Genomic DNA, 25,306 nt, shown 5'->3' with positions numbered 1-25,306 from the left:
AGATAGACCAGGAGGGTGTCCCAAAGGCCATTCATCTCTTGGTTTAGACATCTTCTCTTCTCCCTCTTCATGCCAGAAACAGACCCAGCGTCCTGGATCCCCCAACCCCTGCTGCGACTGCTGAACGTTTGGGGTGTAGAAAGGGAGACATTACATTCCTTCGGGACCCACAACAGGCCACCACCAGGGCTAGGGGGCCCTTTGGCCCGACCTGCTGTGGCCATCCCTCAGTTCTTCCCTTCCAGCCCTTGGCTGCAGCAGGAGATTCAGGTACCACCATCACCCACTTCTGCCTATGGAGCAGTGGCTGCACAGGCAGCTGCTGTGGCTCCACCATGCTATAGGTGACCTGCCAGCCAGTCCTGTATGCACCCTCTGCCCTGGCAAAGTGGCCTGCAAAGGTGGCTCCTCAATTCCCAGGCTCAGATCATGCTTTTATTTCAGGAGAGCGCTACAGCATTGCTGAAGCGGGCGTCACAGGCTGGCACGCATTGACTTTCTAAACTGGACATGATGGAGGGGAGGGAAGTCATCCAAGCCTGCAAGCAGCACAGGCAAACCCAGGACACTCAGAACCCAGCACACAGAGTCATTCCAGCTTGGCTGAATCAGGCCCATAATAAGCAAACAAGATCACAACATCTTCATAAAAGTAGGATTTAAGTACAAACATCTGCCCTGCTGTTTTTTAATTAAGACAGTTTATAGCTGAGTATTCTCCGTCTGCAGAAATGCCATGCGTATTCTAATTACGGCAGCTAGTTTATTTAACAGAGTTTGACATTGTTTGACGTTTAGCTGAGTCACCTTGTTCCCGGGTAAAGCAACAGGGGCTTTTCAGCAGTTCAGCAAGAAAGAGGCAGAGATTCAATATCAAAAGTAGAACATACATCACAGAAATTTTAAATTAAATACAGCTGAGGTCTATTCTATTCTGGCAGCTTTTCTCTTTGGGACACTAAGTCAACACAAATGTTTCCCAGATATAACTCTTCCCCTCAAGGACATGCAGCAGTACCATCTCCATTATGTTCTTGGACAGTGGGAAGGGTAGGAAGTGTTGTAATGGGCACATGGGATGCATCTCGTCCTCTGCCAGTATCACCCGCTCATGTATCGGGACATCCATCCCTAAGAACTGCCCACAGGCTGAGCATCAGTCACCTACATTCAGCCAATATTTTTCTAGCACAAAGTAAAAGAAATGGGTCAGTGATGGCCAATACAGGAGGAACAACTGTTACCTGCAGACAGAGATTTTCCTGCAGCACCTCACCTAAAGCCATTTGCACTCCTGTACAGTGCTTTTCCAGGGTCTCACAATGCTTTCCAGCAAGAAAGGCAGGCCAGCAGTATCCATCCTCATTGTACAGAAGTTTCACAAAGTGACTTGTCTATGAGTTTGTTGGTGGCACAGCTGGAAACAGAGCCCATGTTTGGACTCCTCTCCTCATCCCAGGTTGGAAATGGAAGGCAACACCACCTCCCCCTGGCTGCAGAGGGGCTGGATGCAGCACAGGGCACTGCAGAGAGCAAAGTCCGATCCTGGGCCTGCCTTCCAGAAGGCCCATGGAGGCTGCCGTGCTGCCCTGCTGCAGCTCTGATGCCTGTGTCGGATATTTGCACTGCTGGTTTCCAATTCCCTGCTTCCCCACTCGGCCTGGAGCTGTGCTCACCACACATCTGGAGCAGCGGCTCTGCCTGCATACAGTGTTGGGGACCGCAGCATGCTCCTGGAGACGACTAAGCCCTCCCAAGCCAACTTCTCTTTACAGACCTTTGGGGAAGATCTGGGATCTCCTTTTTATAGTTAAAGACAGAACGGACCTTTTAACAGGCTGAAAATACTCCATTTATCCTGGCAGGCAGTGCAGCGAGCCAAACTTTAAACCCACAGCCAGAATCGTGCAGTCAGACAATAGAGAGCTGGCCCAAGCGTGCATTTCCAAGAGCATGCTGCGGTCTGGCTCATCTCTCCTTGCCATCCCTGCAGTTGCTGCTGGGAGAAGCTGTGTGGAAGTGTGTGCCATTACCTTGAGAAGAGGATATCCATCATGTCCAGCCCCTCTCTGAAAGCTGTCAGAGGAACAGTGGCTGAGGCCAAAGAGATATTATTTATCTTTTTGGCTAGCATTGCAGAAATCCCTGTTTGCATTCAACCTTCTTTCAGTTTCCTTTATATCTCAGCGGCAACTCTAATTATTCATTCCTTATTGTACAGTAACAGTGTTTGCAGAGCCACGGCATCCACAAATGGAGAAAACAGTGTCTCTGGCCTCTGGTGGCCCCCTACTTGGCAGCCCAAGCTCAGGCTGTCTGGTTGCACCCCACAGAAGCCATTGAATTCCTCTGTGCAGCAGGGCACGAGCCAACCTGAACCTGAACAGCTGATGCAGGATCCCCTGGGAGCCCTAAACACCATGCCAGTTATTTTAGGAGGAGGTGGAGGTCTGGTATCACAAGGCTGCATGCACGAGCTCTCAGAGAAATGGCATTTGTTAAGACAGGTCACAAAAAGTACTAGAAAGGGTGGCTGGGGAACTGCAGTCCTCAACTGCTCTCAACCATCTTATTCTGGGTTTCCCCACTGCATTACCTGGTAGAAAAGGGATGATTCTTTGCTTGGGGTCTTTCTGGCCTCCTTCAATAGGGAACTTGTCCAGAAGCTGCATCTGCAAAGGAAACAGAACAAACGTCTTAGGGGAAAAACACGGACTGGCTGCATAGGGACCAGGGGATCTCTTGGTCTGCATGTGGTTTAAAAGAGGATTAGCAAAGCAAAGCAACTGCAGGAACCCCTCTGCCTCGTTGCAGGGGAGTCTGTGCATAAAAAGGTATGATACAGTTCGCTCCAAGAAAGGGAGGGCAAGTTTCTGGCAGCGCAGAGGAGCTGGGACGAGGCCCAGGCAGACATCTGAGCCTGGCCTTGCCACCGTTCTAAAATTAGGATCTCATCCTTGGTTACAAAATACATGCTTCAGCCCTAATCCACAGCCTGCCTGTGTTGGTGGAGACACAGGTTTTACCTATCCCTGCGACAGACCACCCACCTGGCTAAAAATGCTGTTCAAGCAACCGGATTAAAAGTTATTTAATAAAACACCCGCTCTGCCTTCTTGCTGGCAAGGCACGGCCCACTGCCCAGGTGCAGTGAGAGCACTCATGCTTTCCCAGGGAGAGAGAGATGGGTTTGGGGGGAATATCTTCCACTGCAGTCCCTACACGGAGGGCAGCAGCAAAGAAAGGGCAGCAGGGACAGAGGCCTCAGGGAGCAGAGCATCCCAGAGGACATCACCACCACGAATGGCCAGAAGGCACAGCTCGTAGTAGGTGCGCTCTCAGCCCTTAACAAGCAGTCTTTAGCACATGGTTATGGATCACCTGAGCTAGAGTTTCACCCACATCAGCTAAGATCTTGCCCCACCAGCTCCTAAACCCTGCCCACCACAACCACCTGTTTCTAACACACCCCTAAGGGCTGACCAGCCTCCAACCTGCAGAGCTCAAAGGGGTATTGATGGCTATGGCCAGCTTGCATGGTGGAGCAGACTGCTGACCACCAGTGACTTTCTATGGAAGCAAGCCTAAGAAAGCGGTACATTGACCTGATGTTCCTGAATGAGCCCTACAATTTCTCTTTGGGTGATAAGCCTGGATGGACCAGTGCCACTGAAGATGAACACTGGCCATGCACAACCTCAGCCAGAAAGGCAAGAAGCACCTGCTCCAGTGGCACCTTCATGGACCTGCCCAAGAGAGACTGTCCCCAGCCCTGAAAACTGCCAGAGCCTCTCACCCCTCCCACTCACCCTCTGCACCCTTTCGCTGTCATTCAGCCCGTGGTGCTATCAAGATAAATACCCAAATCTTCATATTCTATTTCATTTCTTCCCATGTTTCAGATGTACAATGCAATGCTCTATGTCCCTGTTGATCCTACACAGAAGCCTCGGCTCCCTTGGCCTGTGGGAACACCAAAGCTCCTGCTAGCCCAGTGACTCGTTTCCAACAGACCAGGAGAGATGTGTCTCAACCCACAGTTCACAGGACCTGTGGCCTCTGAGGAAGGTAAGGAAGGAAAGGAAGCGGTCCTGTTACTTGACCTTGCAGACCCTTACCTCCTCACCTGAACTGGATCTACAGCTCAATACAAATACCTAAAGTGGCAGCAAAAGCTGCATGGGGGGGCTCATCAATCAGCATTTAATCTCATCAATGCTATGTGTCTGACAGTGAGGGTGTGTGAGTTAGCAGTTTTGCTAGCTCAACAAGACTTTCTTTAAAATTTTATTTTTTGTTTTTCTAACATGGGGAAAAAAAGAATTTTTTGCTGGTTTTGTTTTAAGCACACAGAATCCTTGTCCTCTTCCACCGCACAAAACATCTCCAGCATTTTCACCATATGGTACAGCAAACCAAAGATCAAGAGGAAACCCAGGAGTAGAAGGAACATCTGCGCAGGAGAAAAAGTTAAAAGATCCCACATGTTTCCCCATCAGGGAGTCAGCCTGGTAAATAAATACACCATAGCTTTGCAGATTGTTAGCTAACTCACTTTTCTGCCTAAGGAGACACGTTTTTTATTGAAAATGGGAAATTTTGTTTTCTTGTAGGTAGAGCTCCGGGTGTCTGAGGTCAGCCATGGGCAGGAGTTTTGTTCAAAGAAAAAAAAAAAAAGAGGGGGAGGGAATCCCCACTGATTGACTTGAAGTTTTCCTGTTGCTACACTTTTAGCCAGGAAGGCGATTCTTACTTTACTACACAGTGACTGATTCAAGCTGGAAGCGATACAGTCAAATTCCCATGGTTGTTCTTGGAGTTAGATTAGCTTGGCTAATACAAGCCTTTTTAACCACATCAAGAGAGTGACAACGTGTATAACTTAGCGCTATTTATCTAAGGGGTGGATATCGGCAAAATAGATACAATAAACTGCAGCTAGAAGAGTTTGGCTAAGATTTCCTAGACTACACTTTCTGCCACAGCTCTCGCCTCTGCTGGGAGGGTCTGGATGGCAGGGAGCTGCAGGGAGGCAGAGGCGCTCAGGAGGCCACCGATGCAATTCATGGGGGGACAGCCTGTCCCAAAGCAAAGTCCCCAGGAAACATGGAAGATTTCTCATCTTCGATATATGAGACAAAATCCCAATGGCCAACATGCACACGTTTGTGTGAAACTGAAGACAAGGAGTGTAGTTGCTGCTCCTCAGGAGACTGTACAAGGTTGGGCACCCATGGAGGAGTGTAACAGTCCCTCTCCAAGCCCTGACCCCAGAAGATATTTGCCACTGACTTGTGTACTGGCCCCTGGACCAACAAGTTGGGTCTGGCATTTGTGCTGTCCCAGCAATAGAGACAGGCTGGTGCTGGGCAGCTATACAGGAGGTTCAGGAGGAAACTACTGGCTGAATCTCAAGATAACATGGGAAACCCAACACACCTAAAAAGGATCTAAGCAAGCACATAACTGCAGCCCAGCAGCTATGTCCCTGCCACTATGCCCGGCTATTCTCATTTATGCCTAAAAAAGCACTTCCAGCATGACTATGTCTGTACAGATGAGTATTAATAGGAGAACCTGCAACACAGACTGGAAGGTAATGACTGCTGTTCAGTTCTGCCATGCAGGAAACCCTTCAGGATGTTAAAGCCAAACAAAGACGAGCAGAAGCGTGGAGCCTTCCTTGGCACTTCCCTGCACCCAGTTCTGCCATTCAAAGACAGCCCAAGTTAGATCTAAATTCCTAGAAAAGCAGGATCCTGTATCCTCTCACCCACAGAGAAGGGGGCAAAGCGGAAAATGAGGAAGAGACGTATGCAGGGGAAAAAAACCAGCAATGGGCCTGAATGAAACATCCCAAATTTCCCAGAGGGGATGGGATACCCTGAGTCAATGCCTAACACCCTGGCTCAGCCTGGCTGCGGTAAGAGGAGACACTAACCGTGGCGATAAATGGAGCAGCCAGGAACGGAGGGAGCTAAGGGCTGCACCACAGAAACTCCTCCTGGTAGTCACAGCACTTTCCCCATGCAGATGATTAACAGCCAAAACCAAATAAACAGATTTTCAGTTTACTTAATCAGATGTCTACAGCGCATCTGAAAGTTGAAAACTCTTTAGTCCGTAATAATAATTTCCTTTCATGGAGAAACATTTATTGTTATTATTGCAAATATACATATGATGGGGCATAAAAATCCTTCACTTAATGCTCCTGTTATTCCGCTCAGACATGGACAGTCTCCACAAATTGTCACTCTCATCTTTGATAGATGACATTTAATTTAGGGACAAGATTTGCTGAATGACAAAGTCATTCCCTGTCACCTGGAGTAAAATCATCCCAACATGTAGGAAAAGAAGAGCAGGCTGGATGAGGAGGAGTCCCAAAGGATGGAATCTTTGGGCAGATAAGAAAACACAAGTGGGCAATGCATTTTGGCAAACCCAGAGTAGTCCATACTCAGTTCATCTGCTTACAAGTGTTAGTACGTGAATCCTACCATGGGGGAGCCTCCAACTGGACGACCAGTGTGATGAGCAGCAAGAAATCTATTAGCCCGTCACTGTGTCACAGGGTGGGGGATCTGTCTGGAAACAGGGAGGGTATATGGAAGTTGGAAAGTGAGCTTCCCACCCATTTGGGCAGTACATGTGGGGTCAGGCTGAACAAACACACCCTACTCCTGCTTCTGGCACAACAGATGCATGTCTACAAATAACACACCAGGCTCTGTCTCTCCAAACTGCTCTGGGTTTGCCAACAGCTTTCCTACATAAGTCCTACATGGAGTTCTGCCTTCTGCTCCGGGCAGCTTCCTTCTTGCTTCTGTGCTAAATTCATTTAGAAGATCTGCTATAAACCCTGTGGTCCAGATTATGACTTTCTTATAGTGGTCAGCAAATAACAATGCGATTTATCCCATTAATAATCAAGGGAATTACTCATGTGAGTTGCTGCTCATTAAAATGAGAGCAGGCTCAGAGCACTGGTCCACTCCTTACTACTTGCACATAACCACAAAATCACCTGACTTGCAAGAATGGAATAGGAAGATTTCAGTGATATCAATTCTCATAACTGGCCTTTTTGTTGAAGTCCCAGCTCCTGGAAGCGAGCAACTGTCTGAGAATTAGCATTCACTGTGAGAACCAACCAAATGAAAACTACTCTAGAATTTATGGTGCAAAGCATAAATTTGGAAACATGACCCAAATTCATCATTAAATGTCCAGAAACTGAAAGGCAAATAACATAGTCTGCATGCTTTTGATCTAAAATAGGGAGCTCTGGAAGCTGCTCACACACATAAATGAGAAATAAGAGGTGTAGCCAGTGTCCTCGCTTACAGCTAAGCTGTTACTTCTCATCTCTTCTGCTTCAGGCCACCTTTACCTAAGAAGGCGAATATACTGTGAAGAGGGATGTTCCTGCATACAAGGACCATATGGGCTCAGCAATCGTCAGCTGATGGCATGTGTGGTCACTTCACATGAGTTCTGCTGTGAAAATAAGATTCAGGCCCTGTCTGCCTTGCAATGGTACCACCTGATTAAAAATCTTAACAAAGAAAAACAAGTGCTGCTTGAGATGTTACAAGTAGCATCTCTGAGGACAAGAAGCCAAGCATCTTCCTGATAATTATTTACTTACTACATTTTATTTATCTTAGTTAGACTTTCATAAAACAACATTTCTTTCTGTTGTAGATATAAGGACTTACAGCACATGAGTCTAAGGAGTGACTTTTGCAAGAGAGGCTTTTACTCAGCCAACCAATGCAAGGGACATGAAACTGTTCAATGGCCTGATCCTGTGGCATTTGCCAGTGGGAACTTTGCTCCCGATTTGGTCTCAAGATTTTGGAAGTCTGTAACCAAATCTAACTCCCTGAAATTAATCCACTAAGACAGTTACCTGACCTCCACCTATGCCTCACACCAGACCCTAGCTAGAGTTTCCTGCTGGGCTGCTAATTCCTCCTCTTCCTTCCTTGCAGCAGTTTTAACTCTCCCCCAGTCAGAAGAGTGAAGTTCTCCACACCCCTTAAAATGAGCAAATTAGGACACTCACATAATCTCTTATCAGCATGCATATCTTGCTGGTTCCTTTTCAAGTGGATGTAGGTTTGCCATGTGCACAGATAAAATCAAAGCCCAGTAGGAGGTCAGCACTACAATCATGGGAGATTTATTTTAACACACAAAGACCCTGAGGATGACTTTCATTTAAACCCCTTACTTTGGCAAGTGAAACAACATCCACGGCTGCAAAGGGACACCGGACTCCGACCTTTTGCAGAGACAGATGGGGCCTTGCTCCCCCTCCACAGGGAGTCTAATTTACTTCTGTCCCAGAGAAATATTGGATAAAAATCAAACCATGACCAAGAGACCATGAGCAGCAGATTTTTGGCAAGGTGCCCCCAGAAACCCCACCGAGTTTGCCACCTTACTCTTGGTCACTCAAGTGGTCCAAGGCTACAACTCTTCCTACACGAATGCCAAGAGGCATATTAGCTTCTCATTTTCCAAGTGCTCATTAGAAAATGGATTTTTCATTTAAAATGAGGCAAGCCAACAATAACTTTAATTTAGCCACTGCTGGACTTGAAAGGTAAAGTACATGAGGACAGTTAGGCACCAGGCACCAGGCACATGGTGATCCCAGCTCTCAGTGATCCCTTCTCATGAGGCTGATCTGAGCCCAGAGTTCCAAGGTGGAAAGAGACTACAGCCAACTGAATCATAGAACCATTTTGGTTGGAAAGGACCTTTAAGATCATCAAGTCCAACTGTTAACCTAGCACTGCCAAGTCCACCACTAAACCATGTCCATAAGCACCACATCTACACATCTTCTAAACACCTGCAGGAATGGTGACTCAACCACTTCCCTGGGCAGACTGTTCCAACGACTGACAACCCTTCCCATGGAGAAATTTTTCCTAATATCCAATCTAAACCTCCCCTGGCGCAACTTGAGGCCATTTACTCTTGTCCTATCACTTGTTACTTGAGAGAAGAGACCAACACCCACCTGGCTACAACCTCCTTTCAGGTAGTAATAACGTGATAATGTCTCCCCCCTCAGCCTCCTTTTCTCCAGGCTAAGCAACCCCAGTTCCCTCTGCTGCTCCTCACAGGACTTGTGCTCTAGACTCTTCACCAGCTTTGTTGCCCTTCTCTGGACATGCTTCAGCACCTCAGTGTCCTTCTTGTAGTGAGGGGCCCAAAACTGAACACAGCACTCGAGGTGAGAGCTCACCAGAGCCAAGTACAGGGGGACAATCACTTCCCTAGTCCTCCTGGCCACACTATTTCTGAGACAAGCCAGGATGCTGTTGGCCTTCTTGGCCACCTGGGCACACTGCTGGCTCATGTTCAGTTGGCTGTCAACCAGTGCCTCCAGGTCCTTTTCTGCCAGGCAGCTTTCCAACCACTCTTCCCTAAGCCTGTAGTGTTGCATGGGGTTGTTGTGACCCAAGTGCAGGACCCAGCACTGAGCCTTGTTGAACCCCATACAATTGGCCTCTGTCCATGGATCCAGCCTGTCCAGATCCCTCTGTAGAGCCTTCCTACCCTCAAGCAGATCAACACTCCTGCCCAATTTGGTGCTGTCTGCAAACTGACTGAGGGTGCACTTGATCCCCTTGTCCATATAATTGATAAAGATATTAAAGAGAACTGGCTCCAGTACTGAGCCCTGGGGAACACGACTTGTGACTGGCTGCCAACTGGATTTAACTCCATTCACCACAACTCTTTGGGCCCAGCCATCCAGCCAGTTTTTTACGCAGCAAAGCGTACGCCCATCCAAGCCGTGAGCAGCCAAAGAAGTGGGGCGGAGGAGAGGAGACTTCTGTACGTGTATGTGGTTGTGTGCACCCATCTAATAAGAGAGGGCTGCCAAAGAAAGTGGAAGAAAAGCAAAGGTGCTACCAGGGATCTGAAACTGGTGATGATGGAACTCACACCCTCAGCAGGAGGGGTTCATGGCATCTGCAAATCAGAAAAGATTGAAAGTCCCTGATGTAGATAACGAAAGCCTAGATGAGAAGGGGAGGTAAGATACCAGAATAGAAGATGGGTTATTAGTCAAAACCCTGAGGAGCAGCAGCAACTTCTTTCATTTTGAATCTGAAAACAGCTGTGCTACTCACTGACATGACTGACGGTTACAACATCATCAACTATATTTTGAGTTATAAACGGTGTGATCTGCAAGAAAGGGAAATGCTGGAATCAGATTGAATTCTGTCGCCTGCCAGAGCTTCCCCATGGATAATCCTCTCTGGCCCTGTCTCTGCTTTTGCATTTGCAAGATGCGAGACAGATCTCAGGAAGGTGGCATGAGATTTTATCAAAAGCCAACAAACACTCCAAGCCTTATGCTGCTGAGCAGGAGACTGAATTCAGAGGAACTGTACTCTTCTAAAATCAGCAGGACAGAAGCAAATGGAAATGTATTTTCGGTGGGTTTCAGATATACTTATCCTCCCATTTGTGGGCTTGTCAATCGTAGCATATTCCAAATCCTGGTTAACCAGAGCATCCAAGGGGGTCTTTCACTTAAGGAAGATGGTTAGCCACCATTTCCAGCAAACAGATCTCATGCTATTAGGTAACATATCCATATCAGCATTTAAATGCCAGGAGGTCAGAACAAGCAAGAGAGTAGAGAACATGACAGCCTGTCTCTACGGATTCACCTTTTATATGTCTGTTCAGAGAAGATCACTTCCTCAGTGGTTTGATTTCAGAACAGATTTGCTGCTACAGCTAATCAGCAGAGTGTCCATGACATAAGTGGAAGGACCTGATTTACTCCAGCCCAGGACTGTACCTGCTGAGACCAATGACAGAAGCTCATGCACGATGGGGAACAAAACCACTGCCCTTAGGGCAGATCCCTCTGCAGGATACAGCTGTTGGAGGATTTCCCCTGGATGTGGGTTGCATTGAGCTTCTTTTTATTCCTCCTCTGCTTCACCCTCTCACAGGAACAACAAACGAGTTTGCTCGCACAGACAGCAGGAGGTCTGCCTAACTCCCAACCCTTCAAATTAGCCAAAACAGAGCTGTTCCCGAGAATAATATCAATTAGCAAAAGTTCACAAAAGATTTGGAAATCTTTGGGGGAGAGCATGAAACAGACTGAGCACAGCACAGCCCATTTGTCAGCTGCTCACATGTATAACTGACATCTTATGCAGCAGAAGGAGGTGAAACTCCATCTCTTCCTAAAGCAGTAACCGGTTCCATAGTGCAGCAGGAATAATTCTATCAGGCAGCCAGTGACACTGGCTCTCTCCTGGTGTTACATGATGCCGCAGCATGCAAGAGAAGTGCATTAATTCAATCCCTGAGAAGCAGCAGCAACTGGATTTCCTTTTATTTTGAAAGAAAAAAAAAAACAACCCTGAAACAAAAACCATCCGAATAACAGGCTGACATGCCTGACAATTACAGCATTATAGGATATGTTCTGAATTAAATATAGTGCAATCCGTGAGAAAGTCAAACAAAAGCAGGAAAATGCATATAAAATAAAGAGAACAGACATTTACAGCATGGTATAATCCCCAAAGGGAAAATGCCTCTCTCAGGTCTGAAAATTTCCACAAGAAATCTTGGAAATCTTACAAACCTCTCAGTATCCAACTAAAACAGCCAGGGGAGGAGAAGGGGGGGAGCAGAGACTGGGGGTCTTTCCCCAACACGATCCATCAAAAGAGGGAATGCTGTTTCCCAGCTGAGACATTTGGTGTTTTTCATACAGAAATGCAGCTTTCTCTAAAGGCTCCGCAAAACAAGCCCAGCGTTTGTGGCTAATGCAGACTGGCAAAACATTCAGAGGTGCTGGTTTGGGATGACAGAGGCACTTGGTGCATCTCTGAAGAGCTCAGAAAGCCCACACTGTCCTTTCACAGAGCAGCTATTGATGTCTCCTGCCAGAAGCATTTTCTTTCCCCAGTGCTAAATTAGACTGGCCTCATCTGACTTAACCACACTGGAAGATGCTTGGACAAAGGCTACTTCATACTTTTCCATCTCTCTGTGATGATTATACGTCCCTTGTTACTCCCGTATCTACAGTGGATTTGTCCCAACAGCATCCCTGGAAAGTAAGGCCATAAAATAATGACTGTTTGAGAGAGGCACGGAGAGATGAATGCTGCAGTTATGTGGCACAGCAGGGTCGTGCAGAGATGTCAGAGCCACACCGATGCCATGCCCCGTCAGATCAATTAGCCAAGCTTCTGAGGAAGGCTTATAATGTTGGGAGGGGGTGCAAGCGTTTTGCCTTTTTCCCGGAGGCAGCACATCCAGAGACAGCCCAGGTGCTCAGGCTGTTCAACCTGGGCACATCCTAAAAGGCTTGCTGCAGGTCACAGCGAAAATCCTGACTGGGAGAAGAGCTGACCTCGACTCTAGAGCATCCTTCCTCACCTCCTGCAACTTTTTATCCTTACAAAAATCACAGGCCTTGAAGTGTCCCTTCAGACTGCACATAAGTGGCAAGAGACCAACGTGCTCCGGTGACAGACACTATAGCAATGGTGACAATTGCCCTTGGACATTAAGGGGTGCAGGACCAAGCTCTCCCCTAACATTGGCCTCCAGGCAGCAGCAGAACTACATCTGACAGCACTGTCAGAGCAAAGGTTCCATTTTTTAAATACGATGGCAGCTCTAAGAACTTCACTGAAAGGGAGCAAAGCACCCAGGTCACCTCCATTAATCACTGCTTCCTACATCACCTGGGAATTTTAAAAAATATTTGCCTACCATCCTTCTTTAAATTTCAGTCCTTTCAAGCCAACCATTTAAATACAGCATAGTCCCACTGAGCTTTATGGGTTTATTGGTGCATCAACCTTACTGAGCCACTCCAAAGACCTCACAATGAAAAAAATGCAAGTGCCTAAATCCTGTCCAGGAGAGCCTGCTTGTGCAGCCAGGAGCAGCTCTGCCCAGTGCAAAGGCTGGACAGGTCAGTGGGAGGCTGCAGGGCTTCAAGCCCTCTAGTCCTCGGGAAACTCCTGGCAGCACTGGCCAATGCTGCATTGCAGCTGCAAGCAAGGTTCTGGAGGGCGCATCCTAAAAGCAGCGCAGAGCCATTAGCAGAACACTGCTATTAATTACATACTTGCTGTTAGCACAAATCACACACCAAATATTAAGGTCAGCAAGATTTGCAGGCTGATTGGGTTTTGTCCCAGTCTGTTTTGTCCAGCGCTGTCAGATTATCCAGAGAACAAAACTGCTGGCCTGCTCTGCAAGGTCACAGATTTAGGAGGGCATCTTGCAGGGGCAGGGGGCTGGTTCTTCATTTAAGGGCCCCCTCACATGCCCTCCTAGGTCCAGCTGGTCCCCCAAAGCACTAGGGGTGTCAGGGGCTGGAGAATCACATCTGGTAAGCAATGCCCTCTTCTACCCTTCCTTACCCCTCTGTCATACAGGTGTAACTGCTGATTTCATCAGTGTTTTATGCAGGAGCTACCCAGCCTACCCACTCCATCTCCGCAAACTGATTTTGTTTGAACCAGTGCAAAGCCAGGCGCAGGAATGCTCTGAAACCTGATTTATACATTAGATGGTCATTGATCTTTCACCCACAGAATCCACAGAGAGACTTCTGCTGCTCACACAGTGGTGGCCACGGTTTTAACTAAACCTACTTTAAAACACACCCTTAGTTAAATTGGTAGAGTTCTGTGAGCCCGCAAGACTACTCCCCTACTTATGCTACTATGAGAGAGATGAGACTTTAGCTCCAAATGTATGAAACTTAATCCCTCTGTTTTCATAATCTACATCTTCTCTACAGCCTGTTAGCTCTGCTTAATATATTGTCCCTTGGAAACCACAAGTAACTTCAATATTGAAAACAGAAACAATAGCTCTGAACACAATGGCACATTTTACTTCAGAAACTCCATCTGAAATAGTATCTACTCATCTCCATAGGACACTACTCGTAGCTCTCGGGGAGACGGGGGAGAGCGACCGCCCAGCTCAGTACAATGAAGAAACCGTGCCAAGCAAAACATAACCACAGGTTTTAACTCCACACTGGGAAGAAACTCCTTTGTTGCCTTCTCTCCCTCTCTCCTTACCTCCGAACCCCAAGATGTTTTGCCTGCGTATCTGGTTCCAAACACATGTGTCTCCCATCTTCGGGGAGATTTAGAAAGGAGAACAGACAACAAATCCCATCGCCTATGCGGGCAAATGGAGCTGCACGGGTAACAGATACCTTGCTCCGGGCCTCGAGGGAGGTAAGCAAGCAGCCAGCAGGACAGGCGGTTTTGAACAGTTCAGAGCCAGCTGCCAGCCTTTACACTCCCAGCCCCAGCGTGGGCCCTTCGGCTCGGGCACTGCCTGGCCCCGGGTGCTGGCGTCTCCCCAGGATGCTCATCTGGCACATAGGGACAGCGAAGGTGTCCCATGCACAGGAAGGACAGACTCCAAGCTGGGGTTTCCTGCTTGGGGTTGCAATGGAGGGAGGGAAGGATTTAGGGGCTGGAATACAAGAACAAACCTCGGCTTACAACAAGTCTGTCCTTCTTACCAGTGCCTATTGCAATGGCATCTCATGGACGGGTTTCTCTGCAGATTTACTTCTGGGCAGGGGAGACAAAGTCCACAGGTATCAGAAAAGCTGTTTCAAAAAGACCTCCCATTGCTAGCACAACCGCACAACACAGGCACCTTAGCTGGACACCCAAACCCATACCAGCTCCTTCCAATTGCTGCCCCAATGCACAGCACGGACACTGTTCTCTCTCTGAGGGATTTGGGTAACAACTGAGTCCTTAAAGCCCACACCAAGAAGGAGGATCCCAGGGGACCTGCGCAGCCATCCCAAAGGACCTTGCAGATGGACCAGACCGTGACACAATACTGCACTGGAAGGAGCAACAACACATCCTGCAGGATAAATCTGACCCAGCCGCCTGAGAAGGGAGGCTGGGACTAAACCCTTATTTTTGTAAGTACAAGTCTGCCTGAGAAGGTTTGTTAATTTAATTAAGAATGAAAGCAAACCCTGGGAAAGTAGATGGGTTTGGACGGCAGCCATGGTGGCTGCGTGTGCGCGGCTTGGAGCAGGGTGGGCACAGCAAGTGTTTACGGGGCCTCGCGTGTTACTCCAGGATTTTCATTCAGATAATAATCATCCATCCCTGGGCGCGCCACTTGCAGACCAGATGGCATTCTGTGTATTATACCAATTAATCACATGTAATATTTGGCAGGGTATTAAAAGCACCGATGGAGGTCTTTGACAACGGTGAGGGTTTCTTTGGTCTTTTTTAATCTCAGTAGCTTTTAAGTGGTGCAGGCATATTGTCAGGAAATACTGTCAGGGCTGTGACTTTTCCAAATTTGCAGATGATAAAACTGTTGCAAGTTGTGAGGGACAAACTGCACACGGAGGCTACTGCCTGCATCCGGGAGGAGAGGGACTGCTTCCAGCTCCATCCTCCCATCAGGAGGTTTCCAGACTGTATCCCTCCCTGGTAGCTTTACGAGACCCAGTGGTGGGACCGTGGCCAGCAGGACCAGGCGCAGCAGGTACCCAGTACGCTGCTATCTGCTGCAGGCAGCACAGCACTGCCTTGAAAGCCAGAGCTGTGTCCAGCCTGTCTGGCCATACATGCAATCCGCTCTGCCCAGGTGAAGGATACACTAATTATGATGCAGGTATGCTTGGGTGATGCAAGCAAAGGGTCCTGGGGAGAGCAAGCTGCCAGGAATAGGCAGCTCACACACAACTCATCCCATCCAGCAGCTCCTTCCCAAACATTTCTGAAGGGCTTTCTGAAGGGAAGGTAGTGACCTATGGGTTGCTTTGGTGGCTAGGCTGACGTCCAACCAGGACAAGATCAGTGAGGATGCAGATTTCTATGCCTTTCCACATCATGTGACCAGCTTTAGAAGCCGGACAGGACAGACAGGCAGGCCAGACAAGCATAACAGTCATCTTGCACTGACCCTGCTGGGCACTGTGCAGGCATCCAGGGATATTTCTCATCCTCCCCATGGGTTTGCACTTGTCTGTCCTGTCCTCCTCCCCATCACGCAAATCCACAATAAAGAGACATCAGAAGGATGCCCAAACTGTGGAAATATCCCCACAGATGTGTTGGAAAGTCCAAGTCTAACCAACAAGCTGCAGGTACCATACAGGTTTCTGCTGCCCCAGGCCCTGGCTCAGGCAGGGAATTAACATTTCACAGACCCTCCTCAAAATTACTTGATGATGCTTTGTCACAGAAAGTATCCAGGAACACAGTTAACTTGCATCAATGAGATTCTGGCCATGTCCAGGCCCTGTAATTCCCTGTAATACAGCCAAGCTGTACGACGGCACTGTGGTATCTAGACCTGGCTGCTGGAGCTGTGATCCTTGTGTGTTCCACAGGGTATTTATTTGATCAGCCTTTAGTGCCTCGGCATTATGGCTGTAACAGATCAGGGTACAGCTTCTCTACGGAACTGCCTCTTCAGCCATCTGCAGAACCTAGCCCTAAAACTTCAATTTTCTTTAAAAAAAGGATCCCAAAAAAGAAGTAGAGCAGGGAGGAGGTGGGAAGAGAAATGACACACCAACTGCTTTCTACCAGAACACACGCAACTTCGAAAATTAGATTCCACGTATGTACCCTACTGAGGGTAAGATATGCTATTTTGGAGCACAGAATGTCCTGTTTTCCATCAGAAAGTAAGACAACAGCCTCATCCATTCCCAGCTATTACTAACCTCCCTTCATTATCAAACAGGGATAGAAAAGGGCACAGGAGGGCAGGAACTACACACCTGTGGCCAGCACGCAGGCGAGCACAGCAAGCTGCTCTTTGCCAGCAACCCAGATGCAAAGTTATCTCGCTTAATTAGGGCTTCCTTGGGGGGGAAACCTTGGCTAAAGTAACTGAACAAATAAATTACACTACCAGACACACACGCATACACACAAATAACCTATTTTGCTCAGCCAGGTGCAGATGATTGTTTCTAGTCCTTCATCTGAGGCTGGTGCACGTCTCTCCATGAGGTCAGATGCCGGAGAACGTCACACTGGCCAGGAACGGAGGAAAATCTGAGAGCAACTTAAGAAAAACAGAAACAAAACTCAGAAGAAATTTTCCCCGCTCCAACAGGTGCAGAGATGTGATTATAAGTGCTTCAGACCCGGGCTTTCAACACAGCCTGAGCATCAAACTGCAGATCTAACATGGTTAAGGAAGCTTTGAAATCTCACCCCTGCTTTGAAGCTTGCAGATTAGTATCAACGTGGAGAAGGATTTGAAGCTGGAGGAAGATTCTCATATTTCGAAAGCAAGCACCAGCAGGTGAAGGGGCAAGCAAAGGGGCTTTTCTCCATTACAGGCAGCAAGAGCAGCCTGGGCAGGCAATCCTCTGCCTGGATGCGGGACTGAAGAGCACTGAACAGCGCAGATACAACAGAGGCTTGAAAACAGAAACAAATTTGCAACAAGGCAAACAGCCAGACAGCTTCTCTTGCATTTCTGTTAAAACCGAGCAGAACATGATTCAAACATCAATGCTACCGATGACAGACAGGCTGACACTGTAATAGTATCTCATCTACTTAGAAACATCATCTCTCAAATGTCAAAGAAGGTGGAAAAAGAACTCCAAACTTTATATCCCGAGTCTCAATGTGTCCTTCAAGGTATTGCTTCCAGATTTGATCCACATAGAAAGAACCTATTTCTAACATCAGAGAGGAATATGGAGAAAGGAGGAAAAACTAAGAGGAGGAAGAGGTAGTGCCAGGGGGTTATGGAGTTGATTCTCAGCATAGTGCTGACTCGTAGGAGTCGCCAGGCCCAGGAGATGAGCCCTGCATGCCTGCAAGGAGATGAAAAAACAATGAACCTACTCAGAAAAGCAAGAGGAATTTCTGAAAAATCAATGATTTCTAGGTTGAAGAGGCACATCATGCAAAGGTGATTCTTTCTTCCACGATGCCACTGGATTTTCAGGTACCACCAATTCTCTTCCCAGGGAAACCTCTCTTACATTTGCCTTCCCAACTGGGAAGTCTCCAGGGCTATTATGGTGCCACTGATTGTGTTGGCAATGGATAACTACCAACTGGCTTATATTCTTTACCAAGAGGGTGGTCAAACACTGGAATAGGCTTCCTAGAGAGGTGGTTGATGTCACAAGCCTGTCAGTGCTTAAGAGGTATTTGGACAATGTCCTTAACAACATGCTTTAACTTTTGGTCAGCCCTGAAGCGGTCAGGCAGTTGGACTAGATAGTCACTGTAGGTCCCTTCCAGCTGAAATAGTCTATTCTAATACTGAAGGCCTGTAGGATGGACACAGAGCAAGGATTTCCGTATTTCTGGTGTTCAAGATGATGACAATCGGACAAAATGTGAATTTTCTGTGAACTTTTAATGTCATTGGACCAGAACCCAATATCCGGGACTAAGTTTAAAACTCTGCACGTGAACACAATGACCAGTCCAAATTTTCATCACAACCCCAGTCACCGCTGTATCTGGGCACTTGATGGCCATGAATGAATTTATCCTCTCAAAATCCATGGGAGATGAAAGCTTTTACAGAATGGAGAAACCAAAATCCAAATCTCTTAAACTCAACTCTGCTGGGGGGGGGGAATACAGTGTTCTTCCTTGCAGGCCTTGTGGTGCTTTAATCATCCTAAGAAAATAAGACAGAAGGCCATACACTTTATATGTATTTATACTATGAATTCTGGTTTGCACCAAAAGTATGAGAGACTACCATTAAACTTGCCACCCCCATGGAGAAAAACAGCCCCTAGTGCTGGTGGGCACATGGAAGCTGCGACTGTAACCTTCCCTGCACGAAGCTCTGGCTGCTGATCTCCTGAGGACAGGGGCACAGTCAGGGCCCAGCACAAGTGGCTCGATCCCGAAGTCTCACCCCAGTTGTCCCCATCTCCTTTCCCTGCATTGGTAAAACGCTGCTAGCAGTGTAATGCTTTTATCTTAACAGAGAGCTCCCAAGCTTTACTAATCATGGAGAACAAAGGGATTATTTCTTTCAACATATTCATCAGGGCTTGTGGCTTCTCATGCATTTTCCAGCCTCTAACACCAGAGAGACCCACCTCTGCTCAGAGCTGGTATGCGCTACTGAAATACAAATAAATTAACAGGTCACCACGAGGGAAGGAAAGAGTTATTTTTCCATTCTGAAGACTGACTTGAGAGCCTGATGTATCTGAAATCAATTTTTAAAAATATATTTAAAGGGCTCTCTTTTATAGAGGGACTTTGTTATGACGTGGAAAATTCACAGCTCCTGACATCAAGCCATGGGTGGAGGGAGCCTGGAGTATGAATTAAAAATAATGTGGTTGTTTGCAGAAATTAGCGGCACCGATTTAAATCCACACCCCCCTCCCTCCTCAAATAATCACCCTGTGAACGGAGGTGGTTTATGGAGCCCTCTGGAAAATGTTCCTCATGGCCTCCGTTCCGAACCCAAAATAAAATACATCACATCACAGCAAATACTTCACCAGGGTGCTGCTCTCTGTTCTCCCCAACCCACGCCTCCCATTTGTTGCTAATTAAATGAAACAGCAGGTGCTTAGACCACAAGCACAGCAGGGCTGCAGCGAGCAACAGTGATTAAACCCCCCTGGAATGTCTTCTTGGAGAGCTGCATCTTTCCAGGGACCGGACTCAAAGAGGAAAGACGAGATTAGAGGCAAGGGCTGGGTCGGTCTTTGGCTGCGAGCTCCATGATCAGAGGGTGATTTCAAAGGAAGGGTCACCAGAAATGTCAGGTTTCTGGGGAAGACACTGGCTCCTCTCTGTTTTTCCAAGACACCTTTCCAGCATCCTTGCTATGGGGTGCATGGAACATAGCGTGGTCTGCCTCTGGGCTGGAGACATCTCCTTTCTCACCCAGTTGAGACCCATCATCCCAACGCAAAGCAGCCTTACCCACACCAAGGCATGTATAGGCAACTCAAATCTTCAGGCAATGATCAGCAAACGCAGTCCTTTAGGCAGGAGCCATGCCAGCCTAACCCTGGGCAAGGCCAGGGAACAGATGTACAACGAGCCAGGGTATCAGAGCTGGCCGGGAAGGTTATTGGCCATGTCTGAACACATGACACATCAGGCCATGCTAAGGAGATGTTCCTAGTTGCCACCCAGAGCAAATGGGTGCAAGTCCGGAGATTAGTTTTGTAACAGCAGCTCACTCTTTGGGATGTGTCTTCACACCACGACTCCTGGTGCACTCGGTTACCTGCTCACCTCCGCGCTGTGATCCCATCCACAGGTACTCTGGGAACACAGCATGGACTGAACCCACCCCGTTTCCTTCATATGACAGAAAATGGCCCTTGCTGCCACCAATGGCATCACCAAGCCTCACCTCCTGCCACCAGAAATCAAGCAAATCAAAAAGCAAGTACTATTCTGTTACGGATAGGAAATAGGCAATGCCGTAGGAAACGGATAGGCAAGGAGCAAGGACACTTATGGGCAGCCAGAGCTGAGAACCCCATCAAACCAGCTTTCCCCTGCATCCTGCCCTGAGGCCTCCTTGTTTCACCCCAGCGAAGTCCTTTGCTCACCATGCACCCCATCGACAGCCATGGCTCCCTCTCATCCCACTGTGGCAGCTTTGCTACAGCGACTTCCCACCGAGACAAGCTGGGATGACTTTAATCCCCCAAAAGTCACTGGTGAGTACTAATGCAATGGGACCCTAAACCAGTTACCAACCGGGATAACATGGTACAAGCCTAGAAATAAACTCATCCCTTCTATAAATTCCACTCCTAGCAGCAAAAGTCCATGGGACTAGGACATAATCCCAAGAAAGAAAAGCACTATTTATACTTCTCCTGAGCAGTTCACTTCTCTCTGGTCACTCTGCTGACATTTCACTTCGTCACCAAAACCTGTTAGAAATGGCTGGGGGCTTGGGGGGGAGGAGAGAGAACATGGTCATTAAGGTCTGGCTTAGCTACTGTAATACAACTAACATTTGGCTCTGTTAAAAAGACTCCCAGCCGAAGACTTCAAAGCATTTTACAAACATTAATGAACAAACTTTCTCCAGGAGGGCTGATTATAGCCCCCTTTTTATGGGTGGATATTTCCAGATAACCTTCCTGCCACACCAGCAGTTCCCCACTCCTTGTTCCACACCACAGACTCCTGGCTCCTAATTACACAAAAAACTAAAGTGATGAAATATATTTTGACCTAAGAGCAGAACAGGATTTGACATGAGGTTTATTAACAGCAACAGGCAGGAACCTACAGCCCTATTGCTCCTGCAGCCCACAGCACACCCCTGCCCAGCCGTGTAATCCAGGGCTGTCCCACAGCCAGAACAAACCCGAAGCTTTGCAGGGCTTCTCTCCACCTTGGAAATGTTTTTTGCAAACTTCTCCTTTTGCTTAAGGATAGCCAGGGACCACCTTTGTGGAGCACACCACCTTTTACTTTTCCATCTGCCTTATTCCCAGATCCCAATGGCAACTGAATCTCTGCCACCTCCTGAAACACCAAATGCTAAATCCTACCCTTATGTACAAGCGAGATGTGTCAGAATCAGCACCCTCTAACCTTCAGCACGGTAACACAATAGGCATCACAGACAACTACACAGGTTTTTGCTAAGCTGCAGTAACAGCCACCAACACACCAAAAACTACAAGACAACCTGGATTTGATACAGGGATGCAGGTGTTCACCATGTATCATCCCACAACATGTTTTCCTCACCAGGAAGACACACAAACCAGTTTTGCTCAGGCAGCTGCAGCACATCACTGTAGTGACCAGGACAAGCCTAGATTTGGATTTCAAAGTTCCCCAGACCACAGAGAGGCCAAAATGTCCCAACTCACTGGGCTGTCAAAAGCCAGAGATTAGTCAGATAAAAATAAAAGCCTGTGAAATCATTTTTTCTCCAGATGGATAAGATATACTCTATACTATAAGACAAAACTTCAATCGTTAAACTCACCTTAGTCCTTCAATGGAATTTTTTCCCTGTTATTTTACTTAGTCCTTTTCTGGTTCACTTTCTAATTCTTTCCCATTTGGCATTTTCCTCTCTCTCCCTCACACAGTGTTTTCGTGGTCGTCCTTCGCCTCTCTCAAAACACCTAGCTGAAGATAGTAGCTCAGCAAGTCCCACTGGTTTTCTTAACACACCCTTAAAAAACCCAAATGCATCAAGATCCAGGCACACGGCTCCAATGCTAACTCAGTTTGCAAAAACGCTCTAAATCAATTAGGATCTGCCCTTGACTGCACCTGGTGAATCAGAAGGATCTCTGCATCGACACTGATGTCTCATCAACAGCTTCAGTACAGAGCCCTGCTTGCACTGCAGGTTTAGAAATTATCTTAGACACAGAGATGCTTTTCCAAGTCTCTGCTTAGTTCTTTGGGAGCTTGTTCATATCTGCCGATCAAGAATTTGTCAGCAACTCACTCTGCTCCAAAGCATGGACCTCCTTCCTGGACTGCAACTCCCCGCTCTGCTAGCTTTGCACCCTCAAAGGGTCCCAGCTGCACTTGAATGAGTCCCATGGGCAAGGACCCGCACCGTTAGGGACAGCTGCAGCTCACACCAGCTCTGCTGCAGCTGCAGGCCTGAACAGTGTGACCTGCTACTACAGACCTGCGGATCCCACCCAGAATTAAGCTCTCAGGGTTTGGACTTGGGAATGCCGTGGATCAGTAACACATCCTTGGCATGCTCCTAGGACACCCTCCTCTTGCACATATACCCTGCGTGCTTCTCCTGGGCATGGAAGAGCGAATGCTAACCCAACAGTTAAATGGTGTAGCTTCAGAAAACTACAGGCAGTGAGAAAGGATCTGACATGCTGTAAGAGCTCAAGTCCTCCCTTTCCTCCATGGATCCTATAGACCAGATGTCTCCTTTTAAATGAAAAGCAAAAGGTGGAGAGCAAAGCCCCCAGCTTGGCTGGGTGTTGTTCAAACAGGGCACCCAGGAAGGAGGGTGCACAAAGCTGCTGTCCCAGAGCAGGAGGACTCTTGCTTTCTGCATGACTTTGCATCATCTGCTCAACAGCGTGGCTTCTCTGTGGGTTTTGCTGCCATGACTGCTCACTCCACTGGAGACTCATCGATGCTTCCCCTGAAGGAGGGAAAGAGGAAATTGCAAAAGACAGTTCTGCAGTGGGAATACTTGTGTTTGCATGAGACATGAAACTGCTCTGGCAGCAGAAAAGGAGAAGCACGCCACAACTCTAGGCAAGCAGGAAGGGAATAAGGCAGAAAACGTACTCCCAACTTCATACTTCATAGCCTGCTTCTGCAGAAAAGGTCAGTTATTCAGGTGCTACAGGGAAGAAGTAAATAGCACCCAATGCTCATAAATCAGGCTGGGGTGAGTCTGATCAGGAGCCTTTCCTATGGCAGGCAGGACTACACGCAGTCTACAGTGGAAGAAACGCCAGTTGACACTTTTGTTTGTCTGGTAAGCAAACTCTGGTGTTACAGGACCAAGAGCTACAGCTCCTTCCAGACACAGCCTTCCCACGTCTGAGCCTGTAAGAGCAGAAAGCCGGGAGGGGCGAGGTGGCAGGGAAAAGAGCCCTGACAGAGCCCTGCATAACCTTTCCATTATGGCTGGGCAATTTTCTATTTGCACTTAAATGCAATAATGTAAATAAACTCGCCGTAACCCTTACAGGGCTATTTAGGACATTTGCAAAAACAACCAGCTCCTCTCATCACGAGCCAAGGGATGTGAACACAACAGGCACTTCTCATCTCGGTCTCCACACACTTAATGAAAGTGAAGGATTGTATTCCCTGCACAAAAGCGGAATTGTGTTTCAGGGCTGGGGGTGTGAACTCGGCGCAATTTTCCGGCAGTATAAATAATTGAAAGTTGAGTACGATTAGGGGAGAGCCGCGAAGTGGTGGAGGGGGTGGAATTGTCATGCCTGAACGTTTTGGGCTTGGGTACTCCAGGGAAGAAAGGCCACAGAAAAATCCTGCAGAGGAATTTAATTTTCACACAGAGATTCCAGGAAAAAAAAAAAAATAAAAAGGCTGATCTTGATCTGTGGTAAAAGAGGAAATACGCTAATAAAGCGGTACTTGGAGAATTCACTGCCTGTGTGAGAGCAGCCCCAGAGTTGTAGCTTCGGCTGGGGCTGGTCCCACAGCCAAACTGCTCTCCTGTGTTTTATTGTTCCAGCAAACAAAACCTGGAACAAGGTTAACAAACAAGTGGGTTCCTCCCAAAAGCCTGCTGTGGAGACCTAATGGGCTATGACGAGACGTTCCAACACCAGAATAATGGAGATGGAGGTAGGATAACATGGGAGGTATACACTGAGCCTTGACATGCTCTGCTGAAGAAAGACTTTCAGCCCAGCTTACCACGATTCTGCATAATCCCTCGTACAACGTATCATCCAGAAACAAAACCAGGAGGCACGGGCCCAATACCAAAGTGTTCCATCATGGTTCAGAATTTTTGGCAATTTCAGGCATGTTTTTCTAAACTTTGCAGGGACCCATGCATCCTGCTACATTTGATTTTTTTAACATGAAAAGCAACCAATGGCTATGAAATAGGTCTGAATCCTTCTCAGCTGATCTAAGTCAACCCAGTTCATTTGGGAGAACTTGCTGCTCTTCCTCTCTGTGGCTGTATCCAGGAGAGCCCTTCCCACATTGAAGGGTTTCCACCATCCTCACAGTCTCCGGGTCAGCGATAGGTGTGGATGCAGGTACTGATAGCAAGAACAACTTACATCAACCAAACCTCTAGAAAGCAAGGGAATAATTCCCATCAAATAACTCTTTTGACTAATTTCACTGCTTTCTGTGCTTGCTACAGGCCCATAAGTGGAGTTTGATATTCTTCAGGTATTCCTTGAAGGATCTTTGGAGGTAACAAGCTTGTGTGGTTCAAATGGTGGATGCAGAGTTATCTGACAGTACGATGTAAGCTCACCTTCCTGTTCCCCAGCAGAGTGGCTTTAATCCTTTGTAAGTCGGGTTCCCACTCCAGACAATGTGAATTAATCCACTGGGAAATCTGCTATCCATAACAGTTCTGCAGCGCTCCCTTGAGATTCTTGGCTCGGACAAACCTGCTTGAGTTAAACTCTTTCTAGATAATTCATAAAAAATGCATGCACGCAAAAAGCAGGTAAAGCAATTTGTTAATAGGTTCCAAGTAATATCCACAGAGACTTTTCCAGTCTTTGTCCTGTTCTAAAAATACTATCCCATGAATATGTGAG

General features: G+C 47.5%; 1 protein-coding gene across 4 annotated transcripts in view; it reads right to left on the bottom strand.

Annotated features, from left to right (window-relative positions):
- Window positions 1-25,306, bottom strand: part of SH3PXD2A (SH3 and PX domains 2A) — a 268,737-nt gene that overhangs the window by 188,204 nt on the left and 55,227 nt on the right. For all 4 annotated transcript variants that reach the window (XM_054832109.1, XM_054832111.1, XM_054832112.1 and 1 more), the window contains exon 3: window positions 2,597-2,672. In XM_054832109.1, coding sequence (XP_054688084.1) covers window positions 2,597-2,672 — 76 coding nt within the window. The remainder of the gene's footprint in view (window positions 1-2,596; window positions 2,673-25,306) is intronic.

Source organism: Grus americana, chromosome 7 (genome assembly GCF_028858705.1).
Source record: "Grus americana isolate bGruAme1 chromosome 7, bGruAme1.mat, whole genome shotgun sequence".
In the NCBI taxonomy this organism is placed as follows: Eukaryota; Metazoa; Chordata; class Aves; order Gruiformes; family Gruidae; genus Grus; species Grus americana.
This window is presented reverse-complemented; position numbering and strand designations above follow the sequence as displayed.